This window comes from Acomys russatus, chromosome 32, assembly GCF_903995435.1.
Source record: "Acomys russatus chromosome 32, mAcoRus1.1, whole genome shotgun sequence".
NCBI classification, from domain to species: Eukaryota; Metazoa; Chordata; class Mammalia; order Rodentia; family Muridae; genus Acomys; species Acomys russatus.
This window is the reverse complement of record NC_067168.1, coordinates 28766252-28792499: the sequence shown is the minus strand read 5'-3', so window position 1 is coordinate 28792499 and position 26248 is coordinate 28766252. Positions and strand designations below refer to the sequence as shown.

At 47.9% G+C, this 26248-nt stretch overlaps 1 protein-coding gene across 1 annotated transcript in view; it reads left to right on the top strand.

Annotated features, from left to right (window-relative positions):
• Ephb1 (EPH receptor B1) overlaps window positions 1–26248 on the top strand; it is a 442640-nt gene that overhangs the window by 157886 nt on the left and 258506 nt on the right. The window contains exon 3 of the mRNA XM_051140120.1: window positions 967–1648. Coding sequence (XP_050996077.1) covers window positions 967–1648 — 682 coding nt within the window. The remainder of the gene's footprint in view (window positions 1–966; window positions 1649–26248) is intronic.

The window sequence follows — 26248 nt, the reverse complement described above, 5'->3', positions numbered from 1 at the left end:
GTACTATAATTTATTCAGATTATATCCCAAATGTTATCCCCTTATTTGTATCTTCCTGTTCCCACCTCCTCCCTCTTCTCTCCTATTCCTCTCCCGTAGACCTCGGACAGAAGGGGACCCCCCTCTCCTACCATATGACCACAGCCTATCAGGTCTCATCCAGATGGCCAACTTCCCCTTCCTCTGTGTGCCCTCTGGGTCTCCCCACCAAGGGGAAGTGATTAAATCGGGGGCACTAGAATTCATGTCTGAGGCAGTCCTCACTTTCCCCACACTGGTGGAGAATGAGCTGTCCACTGGCTAGATCTGAACAGGGGGTCTAGGTTTACTGCATGCATTGTCCTTGGTTGGTGCAACAGGGCCGAATTTACTCCATTAAGAGTATCTCTTAGCGGCCTCCATACAGTTTTACAGTCTGGCTCTTTCAAAGAGATTGCTGTTCGAAAGCAAAAAGTTCTGAGAATCTAAGTTTATTGAGAAAATAAAAATAAGCAACAGCAACAACAAAATATCTCTTCCCAGGCTTTATAGAGGTATATAAAGGAGGTTTGCCACAATAGAGATATTAGGCTCACAGATGGGGATGTCCACTGTGGAGTCCTCTTATAACTGGATCTCCAATTCGCAGAGCAGAGGCTGTTGGCAGTGAAGTGTGTGATGCCTGCCATCAGTGAGGCACAATAAAGGATGGCCATAGCATGAGATTTCCAAGTTTGATGACAGAATGCTTTCCATAATTAAATCTGTTGTATTTGGTGGATGGTAGTCATGGTTACGACTCCACATTATCAGGAAATCTTTTAATGAATGGGTATGTGAGCCCATTTGTTAAGTGGAGCAGTGGGGCTGGTGAGCTCTTAAAGCCCTTCCAAAGCTCTGAGATTCTCTTCTGCATTGCCTCTTTTTGTCTCATCACTGTCTCCTTTCTGATTTTGCATGTGTGTACCTGTGGCCTCCTCGGAACAGTGGGAAGAGGTCAGTGGCTATGATGAAAACCTGAACACCATCCGTACTTACCAAGTGTGCAACGTCTTCGAGCCCAACCAGAACAACTGGCTGCTCACCACCTTTATCAACAGACGGGGTGCCCATCGCATCTATACAGAGATGCGCTTCACTGTGAGGGACTGCAGCAGCCTCCCAAATGTTCCAGGCTCCTGTAAGGAGACCTTCAATTTGTACTACTATGAGACTGACTCTGTCATTGCCACCAAGAAGTCAGCCTTCTGGTCTGAAGCCCCCTACCTCAAAGTCGACACCATTGCTGCAGATGAGAGCTTCTCCCAGGTGGATTTTGGGGGAAGGTTGATGAAGGTCAACACAGAAGTCAGGAGCTTTGGGCCTCTTACTAGGAATGGCTTTTACCTCGCTTTCCAGGATTATGGAGCCTGTATGTCTCTCCTTTCTGTCCGTGTCTTCTTCAAAAAGTGTCCCAGCATTGTGCAAAATTTTGCAGTGTTCCCAGAGACCATGACAGGAGCAGAGAGCACATCTCTGGTGATTGCTCGGGGCATATGCATCCCTAATGCAGAAGAAGTGGATGTGCCCATAAAACTCTACTGCAACGGAGACGGAGAGTGGATGGTGCCCATTGGACGCTGCACCTGTAAGCCTGGCTATGAGCCGGAGAACAGCGTGGCCTGCAAGGGTAAGCCTGGGGCTCCTCGAGTGTCTGCTTTCCACCCCACTGGGGAAGATCCAAGTTAATAACTTGCCTACTTCTAGTTTTGGGCCACTCAGGAAAAGAAAGAGCCTACTGGCTTATAATAAATCTCAGAAGAACCTCTGTCCCCAATGCTATGCCTTATGATTTTCCAGTTGTGACCAACTGTCTGTATGCATGTGTGGAGGAAGGGATGGGAGAAATTCTGAACAGTGGGAAATTCTTCAATAATCACCTATTTATGTTTAGTTTTGGAATATGATTCTCTTTTTTCCCCTCTCATACACACACACACACACACACACACACACACACACACACACACACACACACACTATGCGTCTTTCGTTAGCCTCAAGCTCTGGAGGGGGCACGGAGTTATGTGGGTTGTCATGAACAGTTCACTCAAGGGTAATTGAGAAGTGACTGAATTTGGAAAATATTTTAGTTCATTTCAGTCCAGCTCCCACAGCATTGAACTTGGTACTGAAGCCATGTAGATGATTAGCTCAAAGCCCCCTGGCTTGGCTGTCTTTCTCCAGAGGCTCAATGCCAGGCCCTGGAAGGAGATGAAGCTACTGGGACAGGGATAGGAAAGTTCCATGCCTGGAGGTACCTCTGCTTCTGAGTGGGACAGACCGATGCAAGCTTTGCAGATGGCAGGTTTTAAGGTTATCACACACTCAACAGTAGATCGCCGAACCCTGCACTGTCTTTGTTTAATATGTGGCAATAAATCTGCTGAACTGGTTTCCGTTTGCTTTGGGAGTGAATGGAAGCCCTATATCTCCTGTCTTGTCTAAGTCACTGGAACTGAATATAGGGTGACTCAGACTGGGGAAATGAAGGTGTGCTCCTTTATTAAGTCTTGCTTGTGACCTTCAGAAGTTTGGATTGTTTTAAAAAATGCCTGGAAACGATCATTTTCACTGTAATGCAACTTAAACGTTGCCCCCTCTCTTTTGAGGTTTGAGAGTAAAATTAGCTCCCTTTCCATCACAGGCCTCCTGAAAGCACCGTCCAGGCTGTCCCTGGCACTGCTTGAACACCAGGGTAGTCCCTGTCTGTTTTTTTTCCTCCTTCCCCAAACACCTGCCTGTGAAAGGCCTGGCAAGGGATTTTGAAAGCCCACCAGCACGCGATCCCATGGATTCAGCTAATTGCCTGGGCTGGGGCCTTCACACAGCCTTTCTGGGGCCTGCTGGGAACACAGAGCTGTGCCTTTGTGTCTTTATTGGATTTCTTGGTTCTGGGACCCATGATGGATGGCATGGAAACAGAGGGGAGAGCACGCCAGATCCAGTGATGAATCAACGCAGACAGTTTTAGGACCAGCCCGGGTCTGGTCCCACAGAGCTCCTCTGTGTCCCACAGGTTGGGGGGCGGGGGTGGGGCATCCCCTTTGGCATTCTTCAGGGTCTGAGTGGGGACCAGGACAGCCGCCTGTCTTAAAGGCGCAGGTGCAGCGGCTACTGGCTGGCTTGCAAACCATGCTGGGGTGCATTTCTCTGCCTTCAAAGGGCTGCCACACCGAAGTTGCTGGCTGGGGCCCCTCTCATTTTTCTCATTATTTCCCGAGCAGAATGGCAAGGATGGGAGCAAGCATTGATTGGTTCTGATTTAATTGGGACTCTGGGAAACAGGCTCTCGTTTCTTTGGACTAATTGGAACGTTACTCTTTTGGGGGGGCTCTGCTGTCCACACTGCTTGTCAGTCACCTCTCATGGTTGTTCTGGGAGGGCCCACGGGGACAGATATGTAAATGCAAGTTGTTTCTTTTCATTTTTCCTGCCTGGCCCAAACCGCCCTTATGGGCTTCCTTGGATGTTACTAATCTCTGACTGTTGTGAACATAGCTAGATTTTACATGTAACCACTTATTGTAAACTCATTGGAGGATGGAAGAAAGTGGGGAGGGGGGAGCAGGGCACCCTCACTGCATAGGCAGCTACATTCTGGTGGTATTTCTGAGAATGTACAGAGACGAGTCAGGTAACAGCATAGTTTCTTTGGCTCCCCAGTCTGGCTAAGCCTCAGAGACCAAAGAGAAACCCTTCATCCACCCCAGGAGCTCAATTGCTGGTATCATAATGCTGATGGCTGAATCAAATCTCTCTGACCAGGATTCAGAGGGATGCCTGGGGATTTGAGGGGGACCCAACCCCTGTGTAGAGGGAGATTTTCAGAAGGATGCTGAACCCTTTGGATAAGAAGTGTGTCTAGAGGCCTGAGGTTGGTCCTTGTGCTATGTTTTCAAGGGGACGCCTCCAGCCATACTATGTGAGCATGTTATGATGCCAGGTAGGCACTGGGGTCCTTCATAACAGTTCTGGGGTAGCCATCTCAAACTCCCAGCACTCATGAGAACAGGATCAGGGAGAATGGTGAATGGCAAAGGTAAAAAGCAATAGATGTTCAACAGCTCCTCTTTCCTGACATAGCTTTGAATCTCACTGAGGGTGGGGGACGGACAGCAGTGTGATTCTGACCATGTGCCAATCCCCCGCCACCTGGGTGTTCACATCTGAGACTTTGCATATGTATAATCTATAGAGTGGCTGTAGAAACAGTAACATTTCTGCTTTCTGGTTACTTTTTTTTTTTTTTTAAGGAGTTAGGATGGGCAAGGAACCATATTCACTTGCTATCACTTTCCATCTGCTAAACTCATGCATGAATCTGTCAAAATCCTGGGTCCTGGTTACTGGGTTGTGCAGAGCTACCTGGAGACCAATTAGGCAGCCCAGTTAGCCAAGAGCAGCCCTGGCCTGGAGCTGTTCCAGGTTGTGGAGAAAGAAGATATGAGAAGAAGGCAGCAGGCAGAGGCAGGGTGGTAGAATTTGTGTGTTAGCTTGTGGCTCACATACTTTCTAGAGCAGTGGCTTTTAGCCTGGGAGCGTCAAACGACCGTTTCACAGGAATTGCCTAAGTCCATTGGAAAAAAATACATATTTACATTGAGATTTATAACAGTTGCAAAAATGCAGTTATGAAGTAACAACAAAAATAATTTTATGCCTAGGGTGGGGTCATCACAACATGAGGGACTATATTAAAGGAACAAGGCATTAGGAAGGTTGAGAACCCCTGTTCTAGAGGGCTCTGTGGCTGCGGGCTTGCCTCTCTTCCTTTCTGTACACACACGCAGGCCAGGCCCATCAGAAGCTCAAGGACATGTTGATGACCAACTCCGACCTCGTCAAGTGTCAGTCAATATGAAATATTACTTATTTGGAAAATGGCTTGTCTATTTCTACTTTGGGTCATATGCTCACAGCTTAGGGGATTAAGAAAGCATAGCTTTCTGTCTTTGTGCCACACTCTTCATGCTAAAGTGGGTGGCACAGTAAGTCTCTGTGTGGACCCCATGTAGCCTGTCTCTTCCTATGCTAGGCAGGCCACGAGCTGCCACTGAGCAAGCCCTTATAATACTATATTGGCTAAGGTTAGCCTGAGGGGAAGATGGTGGGCCATGTCTTAGGGTTCCCGGTGCTGTGATAATAGGCCATGGCCAAAAGCAACTGGGAATGGGGTTGCATGTCAGCTTATAACTTATAGTCCACCAGTGAAGAAAGTCAGGGTAGGAACTCAAACAGGGCAGACACTTGGAGGCAAGAATTGAAGTAGAGGCCATGGAGGAGTGCTGCCTACTGCCTTGCTCCCCGTGACTTGCTCGACTTGCTTTCTTATGCAGCCCAACAGCACCAGGTCAGGGGTGGCACATCCCCCAGTGATCTGAGCCCTCCCATGTTAATCATTAATCAAGAAAATGCCCCTACAGACTTGCCTACAGGCCAATCGGATGGAGGCAGTTCCTCAACAGCGATTCTGCCTTCTCAAGTGAGTCCAGGTTTATGTCAAGTTGACAAAAAGGAGCCAAGCACAGGACTGGGACTGACAAACTTTCTTAAGGGCCTACGAGGAGCAGGCTCCTTACTTTTGTGTCATGGCATCAGGCTGTAAGATACCTTCTGGGTGTCCATGGCTTCCCTTGGTCCAAGCTGAGAGGGCTATGTCCCACACTTGAGTATTCTCTGAAGGGCTGACATCGCAAACACGTCCTAAAGCTTCCAGAAGGATCTGCCTCATGAGCTTCAAGCCTATCATTCCTTTCTGCCCGTGTTCCAGCCTGTCCCAAGTGCCTTGACCTACAGCGGAAGGTAGTAAGCCGTGGTGCCCAGAGGAAGGTTCTAGGCTTAGAAGATGGGGCTACAGGCCAGAGGATAATCTACTTGGTGTTTTAGCTGATCAGAAGCCCCAGAGAAGTTCTGAGTAGGTGAGAAAAGGATGGGAAGCTGATGGCCCAGAAGTTACAGGAAATAAAATAGTCATTCTCAAGGAGGGCAAGCACTAGCCACTTGGAACCGGAACCCCCAAGAGTACTATTTGTGGCAGCAGAGAGGGCCATCCCTCTAGAATGCCTATCTCCTTCTCAGGAGTTGAAAGTAGTATTGAAGGCTGCCGGTACCTGAGACATCTTGTAGCTTTTCCAGGGATCTCTCAGCTCCAGCCATCACCAATCCAGCCATGGATGCTGACAGGGCCTTTGAATATCCTGGAGAACGGAGCACTTCTCTGTTCTGTGCCTCTCTGTCTCCCAGCCTCCCCCTGGAAGCATGTACACAGATAGGCAACCCTATCAGACACTTGCCTGACATCTCCCAAAGGGTCTCCTTTCCTAGGGTGGCTGCGTCTTTACCCCCGCCACACGAACCAGGTGAGGACTTTTTCCCCCCCCCTCTGGTAATTTTCTGCCTACATGTAAATTTCATCACACGTGGAAACCCAAGGGACATTTTGAACCTTTCAACAGTTTCGATGCCTTTGTCAACCTGAACAGCTGAGATGAGGCACTTTACAAGCCTAGGGGAGTTGAGATGAAATATCTGCAGGATTTGAAGGTGGAGAAAAATGTGTCTAATTTAGTTCAAGAGAGGTTTCCAGGGCCTGTTCCCCTTCCCATTACGGTTGTTGGCCTCAGCTTTGGGCTCCCTGCCAGCTCCTGCTGAGGTTCTGCAGGAGGCGGCTGCGGGGGTGGGGGGGGGGAAGCATTTTGTGTTGCCATGTATGTGCACATGAGTCCAGGCCGCTGTGCTGGCAGCCACACTCAAGGGCATTGAGGAGCACTACCGCTCCCTCTGGCCCACCAGCAATCAGGTGGTGAGAGGAAGTCCACAGCCCAGATGGCCTCCTGTCAAGCCTCGCCTTGGGGAGACCAGCTCTTCTCAGGGCCGAGGGAGGCCAAGGTCATTAACACCACAGCCCAGTAAGATGAGCTTCATAATAGGATTTCCCAACAGGCTACTTCATTTAGAAACCACCCGGGGCCTCCTCTGCTTCCTGCAGTGGCCCTGCCCAGTGCCCTCCAGAGAGGAGTCATATGTAATTGGCTGGATGTAATGGACCGTGACGCCATGCACAACAGTGAGTGGAGCTGGAAGGATGCCACTTTGCTGCACAGCCTTCAACGTGTTGGACTCCAAAGGCAGCAAAGGATGCAGATGTCAGGGTCCAAATCCCCTTAGGTTGTGTGCTTCGCCTTCTGTTTCTCTCACCCCACTGCTGTTGACCAAATAGTCATGCCTATCTCAGAGCGGTCCCACACCACTGAATGATACCACCCTTCAGGTGGGAGAGCTGTCTTAGGAGCAAGTCTGTATTTTGCTTTAAGGCTGGTTGTTCATGACTTAGTAACCAGGTATTGTGGTGTGAGTACTAGACATATTTCTGGGCTGGGAGTTCAGCAGGGGCCCGAAGGTTGACTGCACTGCCATCTGCTCATGAAAACCTATGATCTGAAACCGAGTGGCAAGGATGGGCCAAGTCCACAGAGAGGACTAGCCAATTGCTGTCAGTCCTGGGATTCGAACTCAGATCTTGAGATGCTACCGTCTGCCTCTGCTTCCTAGACTAGACTAGGCTGAAGTTAACCATTCTTAAGAACATACGTTTCAGGAATATTGAGCCTCTCAACTGACTTTGATTTTGCTTGTGGTCCTTGGATGTCCTTACGCAATTCTACACCAGGGTTTTTGTTTGGGGAGGTGGGGAGGAATGCCTTCATCTGGTTGTACTCTTCCCCTCACCTCAGACAGTATAAAAACTCTCTGCAAACAATCTAAGTAGTACATGGGTTCTGGAGGGTAACCCATCTTCCTGGTCCAAGGCTTTGTGTCAGAGAAAGGGGGGTGGGGAAAGATGGAGTTCGGATGTGAGTTTCTGGTCCAGCTCAGCCACACTAAGCATCCTAGTCTGCTGGGGCTGCTACTACAGAATGCCACAGCAGATAGGATGCTTTATAATTGGTTGAAACTTACTTCCTACAGTTTTGGAGGTAAGGAAGCCCAAGACTTTAGCAGGTTCAGTTCTACAGTGAGAATTGCATCTTCTGGGGGAATCTGCGTGCCCTGCGTGGCAGAGAGGGCCAGAAGAAGCTGTCCTAATGCTGATAGGACATTTTAAAGAGTACCTTAATCCTATTCACAGGATATGGGGGGGGGCTTATAATTTAATCACCATTTTAAGGGCCTTCCTCTTAATATTATTGCTTTGTAACCTTGTATTTTAGAAGGATATTTTTCAAATAATAGTACCCTTTGCTTCCTGTCCCATTGCTCTCTGGTCCTAGCAAGTCCCACTCTGGGGGTTCAGAGCACAAATTTCCTTGAACATACTGGGAGTCAATGAGAAGAAACTCACTCTGAACCAAGGCTGCCTGTGTCTCTTGGTTCTGGTCCCCAGGGAGCTCAGTTAGTCTATGTTTGGTTTTACTTCCGGTTGCCACTGACAACTGTGTTGACAGAACCCTGATGATACTCCTGGATCTCCCTCAGCGCAGTGGGATGAAGATGACTGAGAAGCCATAATAGGGCTGTGGCAAAGGACACTGTCAAGCCACCCAGGGCAAGGCTTACTTTGCTGTTAGGGCTTTGAAAGGGACATTGAAAGGAGTAACCTCTGACCTTTCTCCAGAGACAGCTCTTGCTCTGTGTGTATTCTCCTGGCTGCTGAAATAAGAGCCGGAGTAGCAGCCAGCTAAAGCAGATGAGTCTCTACTCTAACAGCTGTGTGGGGATATGGGGCAGATAGTTCCTTTTGAGATGTATTTTGATGCAGAATATGGACTGGGTTTGCTTTGGGTTCCAGAGACCACACAGGCAACATCCGCCTCCATGTACCTGCAAGTGGACTAGCCTCAACACTGCATGCGGGGCCAGGGAGGAAATTAGGTCACCTGAAGCAGGCTCTAGCCTGCTCCACCTCAGGAGCTTCTCGGAATGACAGAAGTTCAGGGACTTAGTGCAGTCCCGATGCTTTCATGAGAAAGTGGACAGGGCACCTGGTTTCTGGTTGTTCCTGATCTGTTGAGGTAGCTCACTGACCCGGGGCATCCAGCAGCAGCATGTGCTCCTGGTCAGAGCCGAGCCATACCCTTTTGGGAGTCCAGGCCCAGCTTCTGTCGTCTGCAGGCCTCAGTGTTTCCCTCTTTCCTCTTTCTTTTTGGGGTTTGGGGTGAAATGGGCTGGGTCATCTTCATACGCATATTGTTTTCAGAAACTCGCAGGGCACTGGTGGCAGCTGGGCCCTTCGTGCTTATATTTTCAGAGCTAGCGGGTTTAGTCCCAGAGCCTCAATGGCCAGAGGAAGTTTGGGGGGGGTCACAAGTGGAGTGTCGATCTGGAGAAATATGTGGACAGGAATCCTTCCTGGCTAGATGAGGGCTCCAAATTTAATCCCCCTCATTCCATCTCATTTCCTCCAGGCATAGAAAGAACACTAACAGTCCCGAGGACAGCCCGCTTCATCTTTGAACCTTCTCTCCCGGGGGTAAAACTTTTACAAAGATCTCTTCTCCTCCTATATAGCTGTTTTAGTTATCAGAAAACACCCCCAGATAGCTAAATTTCAGGAGAAGAGACATGTGATTTCTCCATTTCGGGAACAAATAAACCCTTGTCCCACCCACATGGGGACTTGGCAGAGGCTCTTGTACCTGGTCCCCTCAGTTTACTTTCCTACTTCCCAATAGAAGTTAAAAGTGGTTTGTGCTGATTGTTTTTATTTCACGGCATTTTAATTTATTTAACTGGCTCTTCATTTGTATGCATTTAATCTTCCCTCTATATCTCGCTATTTCTGAACAACACTGGGATAGATACCCTTGCGTATTAATCTCTGAACTAATATGTGAGTACATCGGCAAGATAAATTCATTAATTAATTTGCTCAATGAATATTTATGGAGGGCTTTCTTTGTGCCCAGCACTTTTCTAGAAGCTAAGAATGCAGCAAATTCTCTGAAGTAAAAATCGCTGACTCGGTGCATGTGCATTTTTAATTTTGATGGATGTTACCAAACTGTATTCCCTCAAAAAGGCATATTCTACCCAAATCTTTTTTTTTTTTTTTTTTGTGCCCACCAGCACTGTGTTAATTCTTGTTCCCTATACCTCTGCCAAGATAACATCAGCCACTTTTATCTTTGCCAAGCCGGTAGGTAAAAAATGGCATCCCACTCCAGTTTCCATGTGCATGGCTTGTCTCGCTGTGAGGGCTGGTGAACCTTGAGATGTCTGTAAGTTGCTGAGGCTCCGGCTTGCTGCTAGAACACAGCATGGAGCGGTGTGTGCTTGCACAATCCAGTCTGAAGTCTGCTCCTCCTTGCTCTTTGCTGCTTTCCTCTGTCCTCTGTCCAGTCCCTCTTGTTCTGCGTGGCTTCCTGCACGTGCTCTCTGCCTGTTGTCTTCCATGTCCCCTGCATTTGGCACATGCCTTACACATATCAGTTTTTGCATTTCCTAGACAGTGGATGTGTGAAGAAAGGACAGGACAGTAGCTCTCTCTCTGGACCGTGGACTTTCCCTGCCTGTTGTACTTGCACATCAGTCTCTTTCTCCCTTCCCTTCCCTTCCCTTCCCTTCCTTCCCCTTTCCTCCTTTTCCTCCCCTTCCCTTTCCTCCCCTCCCCTCCCTTCTCTTCCCCTCCAATTCTCTCCTTTTCCCTTCCTTTCCCCTCCTCTTCACTCCCTCCCCTCTCTTTCTCCTACCTTCCCCTTCCTTTTCCTTCCCTCTCTTTTCCTTCCCTCTCCTCCCCTCCCCTTCCCTTCTCATCTTTCCCTTCCCTCCCTTTCCCTGCCCTCTCTACCCCTCTCCTCCCTTCCCTCCCTTTCCCTTCCCTTCTCTCCCCTCCTCTCTTTTTCTCCTACCTTCTCCTCCCCTCCCCTTTCCTCCCCTCCCCTCCTTTCCCTGCTTTACCTTTCTTCTCATTTCTATTATCCCTCCCTCCTCCTTTTTTTCCCTCTACACATATTAAAAAAAAAACTAAACATATCCATTGTTTTAAAGTAAACACATTATTGTTATGAAGAAAAACAACAGATAAAAATAATACATTGAAGCTCCAGCGTGGGACCAACAATACCAACACGACTCAGCTGGTACAAACACATTCAGTCCTCTCATCCCATGGTGGAAGGAGAGAAGCAGACTCCAGACAGTTGTCCCCTGACCGTCACACATGCACCATGGCATGCGCACTCTAGCACTCACACACAATAGCAATGACTGAGGTCAGGATGAATGCCTTAATGGCGTATGCTTGAAAAGCCTGCTGACTTATCTAGTTCACTGGCTTTGGAGGGCCGCTATGTGAACTCGCTTCTGTGTTGCCTTCCACTTCATTGCCAGCTCCTGGTGGCTCTGACTGTGGATGTAGCATGCTTTTCTGGGTTGACTTGTCTTGAAAGGCCACCATAGCATGGCTGTGTCGTGGCCCCAGTATGGTGAACAGGTGCTTTGCCGTATTCTCCTTTGGCTTCCTCTATGTAAATCCTTAGTTGCTCTGTGAGATTTGTGTAGTAGGCATCTTCATGTAGCTTTCCCAAGGTCATTAGAGCACAGCTGTCCCTGTTGCTTGTCACCCTCCTAGCTGGGAGAGACCTAAGATTCACTTATCAGAGGGTTTTCAATTTGTTACAGAAGGTGGCATCAGATAGATGCCTCAATTGAGGTGCCCAGTGTCTAAGCTGCACCTGGGGATTTCATGGATAATATTCCATTCCTGTGGGCCAGAAATGGACCAGGAGGTCTACAGAGTGACCACAGTCAGTACTCAGGGTGAACTGTCCTGTACCTATGCCTGCACTTACAGTTTCTCCTCATCCTTGAAGGCTCTAATAGGCAATGGGCATGCTCTGTGCCATCTGTCAAGTGAGAACAAAACCAAACCCGTCCCAATGTGTAAAAGGAGGGGTGCAGGCTGAAGAGAAGGCGAGGCTCTTCATGAAGAGCTTGCTTAAGAAAGTATTTCAGCCTCCGTGAACAGTGGAGACCCTGAGCAAGCAAGAACATGGCCCAAGGCATGAGTTTTTGGAGTGGAAGATGGCAGAACCAGATGGAGACAGTTACCAGCAATGGCAGAGGCCTTGTCTGTCTGTTGTCCAATACAGCGACACGTTGTGCATAAACACGCAGCACAAACCCAACAGAAACGACTGCAAGCCCATCCGTTACGAAACCCTTTTCCTGAGAGCTGGTGATAGCATATCAGCTTGACAGAGGACATAAGGTCAGTGCAACGTGTGTATTTCAAGTGGAAAATGACAATCTGCTCTCTTTGTGCGAGACGGATGGCGCGTCTCATGGACGTGGTACGGAATGCGCGAGACCTCTGCCAAACCGTGCGCTTGGCAAAGTTTGCCTGTTCTGGGAGTTAGGCGATTGAGGGGCTTGCATTTGGTTTCCGGGTCTGTCACACACATGCCTGCACTGCTCCCAGTGTGGAGGCCCCTGTGCCTTGGAGCGCATGCTCTCCTGATTGGCTCTGTTTGCCTTTTCCCTCGCTCTCTTCAGCCAAATTTGTCTGCCCTGTTTTCTTTTCATTTCCTTCATTTGTTCTGTTCTTTCGTCTGTCTTCTTTCTAGATTGATTCCAAAGAGACAAAAGAGAAAGCTTCTCACTGGCAGAGTTTTAATAAACCAATTTCTATCTCTGTTCCTTGTTTTTATTTTCCCCCCACCTCTGGGAAGCTGTTTAGATTTGAATTTCCATTTACAAAATTAATTCCTTACATTGTAAAATATAGGAAATCAATGTCTATCATCGAAATCAATTGCAAATATTACAAGAGTGATTTTGTCATCAAAGTAATTAATATGTAACCATACATGTTCATAATAATATCATTAATTAAATTTCTTTCTTTCTTTCTTTGTTTTTTTTTTTTTTTTTTTTTTTTAACTCTGAAAGCATCCCTCTAGAATTCCCTGGTATTCTGCTCTCATTTACTTTTCTGGCTCCCATGTTTCTTTCAGTTTCTCTAACCCTTATCCTTGATTTGTTTGGATAAGAGTTCTTTTAACTTCTGTCTCCTTCTTTCAAGTTAAGATCCAGTAGCCAAGCTGTTGTTTGTTGTGTGACACCCGTGCTTGGGCGCCACTGATGTGCCTTGTGTGGTTGATGGACGCCATCTTTCTCCCACGGCATTTCTGCCCACCAACCCAGCTTCTCTGCTTATCTAAGAGTTCTCTCTGACGAAAACAATTATTTGGGGGTGTTTTATCTTTGGTAATTGGCCTTCTCAGTTTTCCCCACTTTTTTAAAAAAAAATCAAGATTATACTGATTTCCTCTGATCCTTTTTTCTTCCTTCCTTCCTTCCTTCCTTTCTTTCTTTCTTTCTTTAATCACAAGACAAAGTCTTCCATGTAGCCCAGGGTGGCTTCAAGTTTTCACTCCTCCTGCCTCAGCCTCCTGAGTGCTGGGGAAACTGATGTGAGTGACTTCTCCCACCAGAATTCCCCCCTTTGCCCACCATAATCTACAAGTGCCCAAGCAGAGTGGCACTCCCACTTCTGCCTTGCTATGGCACTGGAGGTGACAGATTTGCCACACAGAGGGTTGATAGCAACTGTTCCCAGGCCAGGGACACTGACTTGTATGTCCCCACACCCATTTCCTCCTGGTCTTGAAGAGGGAGATGGGATGGAGGTGGCTGTCTCCAAGTCCTCTGTTTTTTCCAGTGTCAGGTCTCCTCATGCCTTCCTATGCCCGTCTCCTTTCCTGACTGGAACTGTGCTGTTCCCTCCTTCTAGGCCACAAAAGGCTCTATAGACAGATATTGTGTGCTGTTTGCCAACATGGGTGCCTGGGCACACAGAAGGGCGAGGGAGAAGCTGTCTGCTCTCCCCTTTCACACAGACCTCTGCTTTCCCCCTTTCATTCTCTTGGTCTTTGAACACACACACAAAAATTAAAGAAAAGCACTTGCTAATTAGAGCCAGAGAATGTGAGCTTGGAAGAGAGGCCAGTCCGCCCTCCCAACCCCCAACCCCCCCCCCCGCCCCGCCCCACCAACCCCGTGCAAATCAGTGTTCTTTAGAGCCAGTGTAGAAAGGGGCAGGGGGAGGGCCCCAAAGGACTGGGGAGGGATATTTTGACAAAATAAACAGCAAAGCTTCTTCAGCATAGCAAAGAGGGCTTTGTCTTACTTTCCCCTCATAAGAGGGGAGAAAACCAGAAGTGACAGTTTTTTGTGACCCCCACCCCCTGCCACCCCCACCTACCCCAGATCTTCTCATCTTTTTCAGTCTCCCAGTTAACAATAGTCTCCCTTCGGCAGACATTTAAGTGTATCTTTTTATTGATAACGTTTGTCTGGCTGCTGCAGAGTGAGCAGTCAGAGCCTGGTCTTCCCAGGCAGGGCTGGCTGTTACACCCCTCCCTACCCCTATTCCTCCTATATACACACAGAGAGGCAGCTGGGGTACCAGGAAGACTCAGCTTGGGAAATGGCTCTGGAAAAATCAAGATGTTCTTTTACACACACTCCCTGACTGGCCCTATCTCCTGATTGTTTCTAAGTGAGGCTTTCTATTTGTGCTGTGCCACCAAGTTTACTCAGAGCAATCACACTGCATGGTTGCATGGTGTTGGGGTGCTGGCTACGGGTGTGTGTGTGTGTATGTGTGTGTGTGTGACGTGGACATCAGCAGCCTGTATGAGGACAGGCCTGGTTCTCACCCACTCATCCCAGAGCAAGCATGACTGAATGAATGTTTCCCCAGGGCTTCACCCAGGCTGGGCTAGCACTGCAAGTCTGCAAGACAGGACGATTAACTTTGCGGAGCCCTCTAGAGGGAGGGCAGTGAGGTTGATCCCTGAGGACTCAGACTCTGTAGAGATGCATTTTCTGTGAGAGCTAAGTGAAGAGGGGTGGGCTTTAGGATTTTGTAGTTAAAGTCTCATGCATTGAAGAAGATGAAATAAGGCTGGAAAGTTGGCTCTGTGGGTAAATTTTTTTGCTACCAAGCCCTGATGACCCGAGTTTGATTCTTCAGGACCCACGTTGGTAGAAGGAGAGGACCAAACCTGCAAGTTGTCCTCTCACCTCTTGTGTGCAAGTTGTCACCCCCCCCAACCTAAAATAAAAATTTAAAAACAAATTTTTTTTTTGGTGTTTTTTTAAGACAGGATTTCTCTGTGTAACCTTGGCTGTCCTGGACTCGCTTTGTACACCAGGCTGGCCTCGAACTCACAGATATCCGCCTGTCTCTTCCTCCCCAAGTGAAACACCGTGTCTAGCACAAAACATATTAAGTGAAATAATTTTTGATTTCTTGTGAAATGAAAATGAGGGTTAAGGGAGCCTTACTACACTATAGATTGGAACTAACTAGTCAGGAAGAAAGGAAATAGGCTGTGGGAAAGGAAGAGAATAATTGGTTCATCCCCTTTGTGAGGGCCTTTAAAGCAATGGCTCCATTAGAGAAGAAATCTGCTTGGGAAAACTAATTTAGATAGGAAAGCTCACAGAGGACATTGGCTTATTTATTTATTTTTTATTATTTTTATACAGAGACATGCCACTCTGGGCCCTAGTGCATTCTAGGATACAATGACATGGGTGCATGTACTATGGGATGCAATGAACTATGGGAAATAACTGCTAACGACATAACATAGCCATAGATGCCCAGGGGCCCTGAGCTGTGGTGTGTACCTCGAGCCATGGCCATGTGTGTGTGTGTGTGTGTGTGTGTGTGTGTATGCGCACACGCACACTCGTGCCTGTTTGGGTTTGTGATGCTTGTGTGCAGGGAAGGACTCTGCTTGTTCACTGGTGTATCCTGAATGGCCAGTACATATTTGAAGAGCAAAGACAGGGTTGCCTGGGCCTCGTTGCCACAGAGAAAAGGCCCAGTCACAACCAACAACAACAATCTGAGGCTGGCAGCAGCCTTCGGCTGTGAGCCTGGCCTCCTGCCTCACAAGCTCATCAGGCAAAACAGGTTTGTGGACCCTAAAGGCACCCCCTCCCGGGTCTTTTCTTGCCCACCCGCCCACCATATTGTCAAGGGCTAATAAGAACTTAAGCAATTAAACTATTTTTCCTTTTAGGCTTACAAGCATTTGCTCCTTGAAATTTAAGCTTTATCCCTCTCTCCCTCTCATGCCTCTTGAAAGAAAATGCTGTAATGCCCTGGGAAAACTATCTCAAATTCTAATCAGTCCTCCATCCTGGGTGTTGGAGGAACTTGGAGATGAGGTTGTGGGCAGGGCAGAAGCAAGGCCAAGGGGGACAACTGCTCAGGAGGAGAAGCCTGCCAGAATGGAAGCTTTCAGCTGGCCCGGCATCCTTTGGTGCCAGGAAGAAGGCTTAACTTATCAAGAGGGAGGCCCAGGCAATCTGAGAAGCGAATTAAAGAGAGACAGGGAGAAAAGAGGGATGATTAAGCAAGCTGGAGCAGGGACAGAGTTGCTTCCTGTTCCCTGTTCTGGGGAGACTGGGTAGGGTTAGGGGGTAGAGTGGAGGGGGGTGTCTCTCCACTTCTTTTTCCTCGTAGTGACATTATTCTGCCCAAGGCATTTTCAGTAGCAGGTGAACCGGATGCCTGAAACTGTCACCCTGGGGTCTGCTCTGGAATTTTGGTATGGGGGGAGGGCAGAGGGGGATCAGGAGCCTATGTCTGTTTGCATATGGGAGGATGGAGCTGGCAGGCCATTTTCAGGGTGTGTTTATCCAGCAAGCCAAGTGTTCTTAAAAGGATCAGTTCACCGGGAGGGCAGGAATGGAATGGGAGGCTACTGCACCATCTTGGTGAGGATTCATCAGTTGTTCACATTGAGATTTGCTCCTCTCCCACAACTCTCATCCCAAAGTACTGACTTATAAATCTAATGGGTCCCAACAAATGACCCTTTATTTTGTCTACCTCCAAAGTGCCAAGGCTCCTGGTCTGTTTCTTCCCATAAAAGCAAACTGCATCATATCCCATTTCTGTCTTTTTTTTTTTTAATGATTTTTTTCTTTATTTATTATGTATACAGTGTTTTGCCTGCATGTACGCTTGTATGCCAGAAGAGGCTACCAAATCTCATTATAGATGGTTGTGAGCCACATGTGGTTGCTAGGAATTGAACGCAGGACCTTTGCAAAAGCAGCCAGTTCTCTTAACCACTGACCTATCTCTCCAGGCCCCCTATTTCTGTCATTTTTCCACCATGGGCTGGACCAAGTCAGCTAATTATCTTTTTGACGAATGTGTTTCAGTTGAGTGGGAGGAGCCGCCGAGACACACAGAGATGGGGTGAAATTTAACTCTGGAATATTTCTTAAATTATACTTCCGTGGACTTCCTTCATGAGCACTTGAAGTAATCCCCCTACCCCTACCCCCCCCACCGCAAAAAAAAAAAAAAAAAAAAAAAAAAAAAAAAAAAAAGGAAAGAAAAGAAAGAAAAACAAAAAACAAAAAGAGAAAAGCAAGCCAAGCTATGAAAATATCTTCCTCTATTGGTTGCTGAAAGGTACGGCCTGCTTAAAGAGAGGCCTTTTAAATACAAATCAGAAATAGGAACTTGCAGTCTAAGCATGACCTTACGGTGGTGTGGACCAGACGTGGGAGGCATGCTTGCTCCTGAAGCAGACGGAAATCTGCCTGAGGAAAGCCGCCTCTTCTCCTCTACCTGGCCTTTCCCTTTTCTCATTCTCTTTCAGAGCACCCTGGCTCTGCACAAGAATGTGCATCTCTGGGTCTCCCTTATGCATATGTATTTTGAGGGATGATGTCAAGATGAGGGGGAGGCGGCGTCACGGACATGATGACGTTTGAAAGGTTTGCATTCAGCAAATATATGTGCTTTAGGCGTAATGATCGCAGTAGTCTGTATTGTGTCTCAAGAGCACGCTTGGAAAATTATAACACGTTTTTGCGATCTAGGTGGATGGTGGGACACAGGGGGTGGTGTTGTGGCTCCAGTTCTCATTTTAGTCTGTGAGGGGATTCTCCTGGGTGTGCATTTGAGGTCTTACCTGGAAGGGAGGGGACAAAATGTTCCTTCTTATATCCTCTGTGACAGCCTTGCCTGACCTTTGAGTCTGACTTATGTGGGTCCTGGTGCAGTCATGCTATTGACAAATAATCAATAAATCTGATACTCACCGAGCTGAGTGTTGGCAGTTATTTTTCTTATTTGGGTTGGGGAAAATATCAGAGCCCCAGCCTTAGTAGTCCTGTGATCCAAGGGTGCATGGGGACGTCTGGATAACCAGACACCCAGGTCTGCAGCTCGATTAATGAACAGGTACACTCAGGACAGTTATTTCCCTGCTTCCTTTGCCCTCCTGGGAGTGAGACAGCAGGGGGCGGGCCTTGCTAGTGAGGGGAAAGAGATCTTCTTTTGAGGGGTGAGGGGGTTTCCTTCTTAAAGGCTGGGGTGTGGCTCAGTGGCAGAGCTTCTGCCAAAGCCCTGAGCTCTGTCCCCAGCACTTATTTTCAAAAGGCTCTTTGCTTCTGTGTTATTGAGGAGCCAACTGTAGGTCTGGCAGTGGGAGGACAAAGAGGTAGAAGTGTTCCTTGTCTGGATTCCACACTTTCAAAAGAGCCATCTGAGCAGAATTAAAATGTTCAGGGGTGGCCGGGGCAGCATCAACTGGGGGCTTTCAAAAGGCCTGGATAGAAAAAAAAATATTGAGACACTGTTCAAACCCAGGGGCTAACTGCAGCTCCAGGCTCACTTTAGAGAGACACTGAGAAGTCCTCTGTGACCTGCCACAAGGAAGGGAGTATGTCTTAGAGAGAGATGCCCCAAAGGTCAGAGGAGATAATGACTCTGCTAGAGGGCCAGCCTTCAGAGAGTGCTGTGTGGTGGTTCAGATGGGCTTCTGGTCCCGGGGATATGTGTCATCCTGCTGCCAGTTGCAGTGGCCTCTAGCCAAACCCTTGTCCATCTGTCTCCAGATTTATCTTCCCAAGTCCCAGAATGAGCCAATCATACCCGCACCGTCTCTGTCTAGAGTCGGGCACATTTTGAGACAAGCATTCAAGAGTGTACACACACACACACACACACACACACACACACACACACACACACACACACCTAACAAGGCACCAAACCCATTTTGATTTAGAGTGTGTGAACTCAGGGCCCAGAGCCATATCTTACTAGCTGTAGGAACCCCAGCAGGTAACATCTCCTATCTATACATTGATATCCCCAACTATAAAATGAGTGTAATTGTAGTCTACATACTAGGATGGCTGTGAGCACTGAGTAATGAATGTTTGCAAAGTACTTTGCGCACCGCTGGCCTCCAGAGAGTTCACCGTGCAGCCACTGCTTTGACTGACAGCTGTCTCATGTGGGCCATGCTACCTTTTCATCCTAACCCCCTCCCGTCTCCTGGTAGCAACAAACCCAAATTTTTAAATCTCATCAACCCTTCAAGGTCTACCTTAACCCTTATACATCTTTTATAGTTTTGAAGGCTCCGGTGACAGAAAGATCAGGGGTTCAAGGTCATCCTCTCCTACACTGGCATTTAGAAGCCAGGCTAAGATACCTGAAACTCTGTCATCCCCTCATCCTACAGCTTTGTTTTCAAAAACATGCCTTTTGATTTCTTCCCCCCCAATACCAGCTGGACATAATAATTGAGCTTTGGTTAGCGTCTGTCTCCCAGTATAGTGTCTTCTCTGTCATCCTGTGTGTGTGTGTGCTCTTTGTCCTGTTCCCAAATTCTTAAGGCTGGGAAATGGCTTCCAGAGGGAGCGGGCAGTCCCAAAACTTCATCTGTGGATCCACTCAGCATGTGCCTTTTCTCCAGGGAGGAGCCCTATGATGGTTGCCCGCCTTGTGCTCACCTCTCAACCATTTCCCCTCCTGTCTCTCCTGTTCCCCCTGGCCACCAGAGTGCTCTGCTCTGCTTCTGCTTCCTCCCTGCTCTCCGCCTCTTCCTTTTGATTCCCCCTTGTTTCCTTGACCTCCCCCACCTCTCTCTTAATGAGAACTTTCACACATCATATTGATTCGGAGTTTTAAAAAAGCCGGCATCGATTTTTCTGGGGGACTTTTCATGATCTTATTTTTAAATGTTAGGAAGAAAGCTGTTTCAAAAAAAAAAAAAAAAAAAAAAGCCGTTGGCTTTGTTCTGTTGAGTTAGGGAGTCGATGCTGGAAACTCTTTGCTGGAGACTTGGAGAGCTTGGGGACCTTGGGTGCCACCATCTAATGAGCTGGGGGTCAGGACAGTCCTCCCTCTCGCAGTTCTCAGCCTGGGAGCAGAGTATCATCTTGGGCAGGAGGAGGCCTTGTCCTACAGGCCTGGATTTGAAGATAAGGCTCGTTAGAGCATGCGCAGACAGTGAGCGCGAGCTTCAGAGGAGTGAGCCATTGGCTTAGGTAGGAGAACTAGTGAGGTGTCCCCATGTTCTCCCCTGTAGCACTTATCACCCCAATACCTGCTGTGTATTCCTGATCTTATTTAATTGTCCCAGTAACCCCAGGAGGTTGTCACTGTGGGCATGAGGACACTGGTAAAGGTGAAGTTAGTCAAGGACATTCTTTTTAAAAAGAAGGACTATTGGTAATGAGAAAATACCAGAAAAGCCAGACTGGACGAAGTGAGCAAAATACATTTTTACCTACCGGAAGGTTTGCATGTGTGCCTGCATGCAGCCTGCATTAACTCTTTTGAGTCTGAGTCTGGCTATGCACAAATGATCCAGTAGGATCATGTGCCTGGATGGAGATGTTGGAAGAAGAGGGAAACCAAGGCAGGGAAGTAAGATGACATATGGCAGGAAATACTGATGCCATGGTTAGAGGTGACCTACATGGCCACCTGGCTGTCAGCAAGTCTGACCTGCTCTGAGGTCCCCACCCTTGGCTAGTACAGCCACAAACTGGGAGTAACTCGTTCTTTCCACGAGTTGAAAGATCCAGGGATCAGGCAGGGGAACAGCAACCCCAGGGTTTCTCTGACTCTGGTTCCTGGGCAAGGGCAGAGAGGAAGAGCCGAGAGGACAGATAGATGGGTGAAGAGGCTCCCCTGGACACTGCAGCCGGACAGCCCCAGCTTTGTGGGAGATGATCTTATCTCCTGGACCAATAAAGGCTGCTCTGGGCGGGGCCAGAAAGGTGGTGAGTGTTGCCAGGCAGCTTTGGCCACCTCGCCAACTTTCTAAAACCTGGTTTTGCCGCAGAACAATTACTCTTGCATGGCTTAAACATGTGTGTTATTTTTCACGTAGCTAGTTTCCAATCTGGGGGGTGGGAATCTCAGGATTTGCTTATGTAGATGTCACCCCATCTCTTCTTTTGTGCTTTTGCAGCACACGTCATGGCTCAGACATTTCTAGAAACAGCACACGTTTCCATAAACAGCCCTTTATACAATGCCACTCTAGAACAACAGCACTGCAGGTGGGTGGAGGCAAGGCTTGTCATTCAACACCCATCTGATTTTGTAACCAAAGCCCAAGAGCCATAAGATCCTAATAAAAGAACAGCCTGGATGTAGAAACCTCTTTTTTTTTTTTACTATTTACCTACACTCCAGGTCAGTCTTCTGGCTTTGACTCCTGTGTGTTGCCTTCTCCACAGCAACATGGAGCCAAATGTCCTTTGTCTCTAAGTGGACGTTTATGTTTTCAAAATTCAAAATCTGACCATTAAAAATTGTCTATTGTATATGCTATAGTAAAGCTGGGGCGAGGCATCTGAAGCTTCTGCGCAAGTGTCTCGGTACTGGGAGGGAGGGATGTCCTCACAGCTTCTTCATCTGCATCCCCACGTTTGGTACTTGAAGCTGCTATCCCAGCTACAATTCACACTGGAGGAGGCCCTTGGCGGAATTTCAGCCTGTGCTTCATGCTCGATAAGTCCTGGTGGCTGTTGTTGAAGCAGAGAAAGGTGCTTCAGAAAAATCCCGGCTCCAGCCTAGTTCTTGCTGCAAATGGGTGCTGAAGAGGGAGGGGCCTGTGGACAACACAGCTTCTGCCTTGGCTTGGACTTCACATCCTGCCTCCCTGAACATCCCTTCCTGGCTTTCTCTTCAGCACACTTCCTTGAGTACCCATTCCTTCATTTTTCTTGTTTCACGGACAGGCAAGGCCCAGAACATTGCTTGCAGAGAACCTCCAGGGACAGAGCAAGACACCCTCTTCTGTTCCTTCCCCTCAACTTTGTTTACCCATAGTCCTTCCATCTTGCAGCGTTTTGGTCTTTCTTCCCAGAGTCGTGGGAGGCTCTATCCTAGAGCCCTCAGTTTACTCCCAGAGGAGAAATACCCTGGTTTGGGACTTTATTATTATGTGGTGCCTCTGGGAAAGTCCATTCTCCTCCCTCCGTGCTGCCCCTCTCTGTCTTCTTTCTCTCCTCACCATCAGAAGGATGAGGTCTTCTCTTCCCCTAAGACGCCTATAGAGCTCCCACCTCAGTTGTCCACAGAGATAACAGACGTAGAGGCTAGGGGCTGGGGAGACAGCTCAACTGGTGAAGTGCATGCCTTGTAAGCACAAATATATGTTTCTGAGGCCGGGCGATGGTGGCGTACGCCTTTAATCCCAGCACTTGGGAGGCAGAGGCAGGCGAATCGCTGTGAGTTCAAGGCCAGCCTGGTCTACAAAAGGAGTTCAGGCAGCCAAGGCTACACAGAGAAACCCTGTCTCAAACAAACAAACAAACAAACAAAAATGTGTGTTTGGATCCCAGAACCCATAAAAAAAAAATCATAACAAAACAAATGGACAGCAAGCATGGTGGATGGATCCTAGTAATCCCAACTCTAGGGAGGCAGATCTCTGGTGAGTTCCAGGCCAAGGAAAGATCCTCTTCAAAACAAGATAACAGAGGAGCAACAGAGAGTGCCAGTTGGCCTCTATTGCAGGGAGAACGACACTCTCCCACTGCTGTGGCCCTGCCTCTACCTGTGAAGAGACCCATACCCAGAGCTTCTTGTCTTGCTTTCCCCCCTTGTGTTCAGGAAGATTTGAAGGAGTCAGGTGATGAGGGGGTCCACAATGAAGGTGCCTGCAATTTCCAGCAAAGTCACTCATGAGCTGACTCTCATAGAGGGAGGCAGATACTGTTTGTGAGGTTTCAAAACTAGGGGCTTGAGGCTTTCTTTACTACCTTTAACGAGCCTGGCCCTCTTCACTAATCCATCAATGTAACAAGTCTACGGATTCTACTCTGGAAAGACTCTGGAGCCTTCTACCTCTCTTCTTTGATTACTCCAAGGCTGCTGTGGTGAGGCCTTCTCTGATCTCTTTGGCTCCTGTCCTGGTCCCAGGATGTTTTCTGCAACTATTCCAGAGGTGCTTCTCCCATGTATATCAGGTCCTGTCCAGCTGTGAGATAGTCTTCTTTGGGTCTCCTGTCACTCATGATCATGTCTGAACACCCTACCCTCTTGCCACCCAGTACTCAGGGAATCTCAGAACCAAGTCTGGCATCTCATACCTCCATGTCCCATAGGCACTAACTCCTGCGCTCCCTCCATCTTTCCCTTCAATTGGTACCACTCTAGGTCTGCAGTGTCAGAATGGCCTCAGATGGCTCCTGTGTGAGGTACAGTGGAGGTATTACCAGGCACCCAGAAGAGATGTGATGAATGAATGAATGAATGAGTGACAGAGTGAATGAATGAATGAATGAATGAGGAAGGAAGGGATCAGTATGGGAGAGAAGAAGCCATGGAGGTGCCATCTGGCCTCAAAAGAGTGAAGTAGAACCCGTTTCCATACATGCCCTCCTCTGTGGTGTCCTCACAGAGGGTCGCCCCATGGCTTTGGTCTTTGCATCTAAAAGCCAGCAATTGCTGGCCCCAGGATATGGCTTGCTAGGGTCTCCAAGAAATAAAAATCACTATCTTGGCGTATTTTTCTTTGGGGAAAGATATATCCTGAACTTATATTTAGAATGGTATACAGCGTCTTCTACCCTGTGATTTGACTGACAGGAGAAGTATATTTAAGCTATTTTTAACCTAGAAATCTTAAGAAGAAATCTAGTGATTAGATCTTTGGAAGCTATTGTGTGCAATTTTATAACTTTGGTAAAGGAGTGTGCTTAAAAGGAGAAGGAAAAAAAAAAAAAAAAAAAAAAGCCAACCAGATTGATACGTTTCAGTTCTTACAACTTTAGACTTTTGTTCCAGATGAATTCTTTGTCTTCAGAAAGGGGTAACCGTGTGTGTGTGTGTGTGTGTGTGTGTGTGTGTGTGTGTGTGTGTGTAAAATTCACTCCTTTCTTCATAAATGTTCTTCATGTAAGCATTTTGAAGGAGCTCCTTTCACTGTACATACAGTGTCAATGTGTGTTTGTGCAGGGTATAGCAAGCCACGCCTTCCCATTTTCCCCACAATAATCTTTTGAGGGAATCACTGCTGAGGGGTGGAGGTGGGGGAGGGTTGTGTCCTTGCTTCTTGGAAAGATACAATGGAAACACGTACAGTGACCAACACAAGACCCTTTTGGTAGCAGGTGGCACTTGAACCTTCTGTTATTCATTGACCCCTTGAGGCCCCAGTGAGAGTGGTTTGGGTTGCTGCCATGTTGCCCTGCTGGAGACCTTTACCTGGTGGGACTGTATTTTGGTTATGTGTGCCTGCTGTGGCTGCAAAGCAATGGCCTCGGTGGTTGCATAAGACAGCAGCTGCCTTTCTCATGCATGCAGTTTCTCTGCATCAGGAATTTGGATGGGTGTAACCAGACATTGCCTCTGCCCCATTGTGCTTCAGCTGTGAGGTTAGAATGGCCAGGAGTAGAATCTTCTAGATGTTTCTTATACAGGACAACCAGAAGGCAATACTTAGCAGAACCAATGGTCTGTAATCCTTACCCAGCCCAGGTGGGTTGGGTTTCTGTATAACTAGTGGCTTCCCAGCAACTGAACTTTAAAAAATTTTTTATTATAATTTATTCAGATTACATCCCAATTGTTATGCCTTCATTTGTACCTTCCTGTTCCCACCCTCTCTCCCTTCTCTGCCTTATTCCCTTCCCTTAGACCTCTGGCAGAGGGAGGCCTCCTCCTCCTCCACCACATGACCCCAGCCTATAGGTCTCATCCAGAGAGCTGCTTCCCCCTCCTCTGTGTGCCTGCCAGGCCTCCCCACCAAGGGGAAGTGATCAAATGGGGCACCAGAGTTTATGCCAGAGGCAGTCGCTGCTCCCCCTACAACTGTGGAGAATGAGCCGTCCATTGGATAGATCTGAAGAGGGAAGTCTGGGTTCACTGTATGCATTGCTTTTGGATGGCACAACAGTTTTGTCCTGGTTCCAGATCTTTTGACCTTGATGGTCTCCTTGTGTGGGGCTCCTGAACCCTCTGGGTCCTTCCATCCTAACCCCATTCTTCCATATCACCCTTCGCACTCTGCCCAGAGTCCAGCAGTGAGTCCCAACATCTGTCCTGATCCTCCACTGTGTGGAATCTCTCAGAGGACGTCTATGTTGGGCTAAATCTGCTTATATGTGGATATATTACCCTGCATGTCTTTCCGAATCTGGGTTACCTCAGTCAAAACGCTTTTTTCTAGTTCCATTTATGTTAACTGAACTCTTATGTGGCATGCCGGGATTCTAAGGGAGAACCTTCCAGAGACAAAGGCAGAAGTTTACGTGGCTTTTATTGCTTATGTGGTTTGAGGAATCTCTGCCTGCTGCTTATAAACCATAACACCGTGTCATCTGACATGAGCCTAAAACACTGAGAATCTCTAGAAGATGAGCCACTGAGGCCGATTCTTCGGCTTCAACCCACTTCAGGATTCAAGAGTTCATGTACTGGCTGGTTTTTATGACAACTTGACACGAGTGAGTCATCAGAGAGGAAGGAGCCTCAGTTGAGGAAATGCCTCCATGAGATCCAGCTGTAAGGCATTTTCTCTATTAGTGATCAGTGGGAGAGAGCCCATTGTGGGTGAGGTTGTCCCTGGGATAGTGGTCCTGGGTTCTATGAGAAAGCAGGCTGAGCAAGCCAGGGAAAGCAAACCAGTAAGGAGCACCACTTTATGGCCTCTGCCTCAGTTTCTACTTCCAGGTTCCTTCCCTGTTTGAGTTCCTGTAGACTTTCTTTGGTGATAAACGGCACTGTGGAAGTGTAAGCCAAATAAACCCTTTTCTCCTCAACTTGCTTTGTGGCCATGGTATTTCCTTGCAGCAATAGAAACCCTAACTAAGACAGTTCCCCTCCTTACAGGCTAGGCCAGGAAGATGAGTAGAGGCCAAGCAGTACATCAGACTGTGCAGCTCTTCCTTGCTGTATCATGCTATCGCTAATGAGCTGGGATCTTTTGAA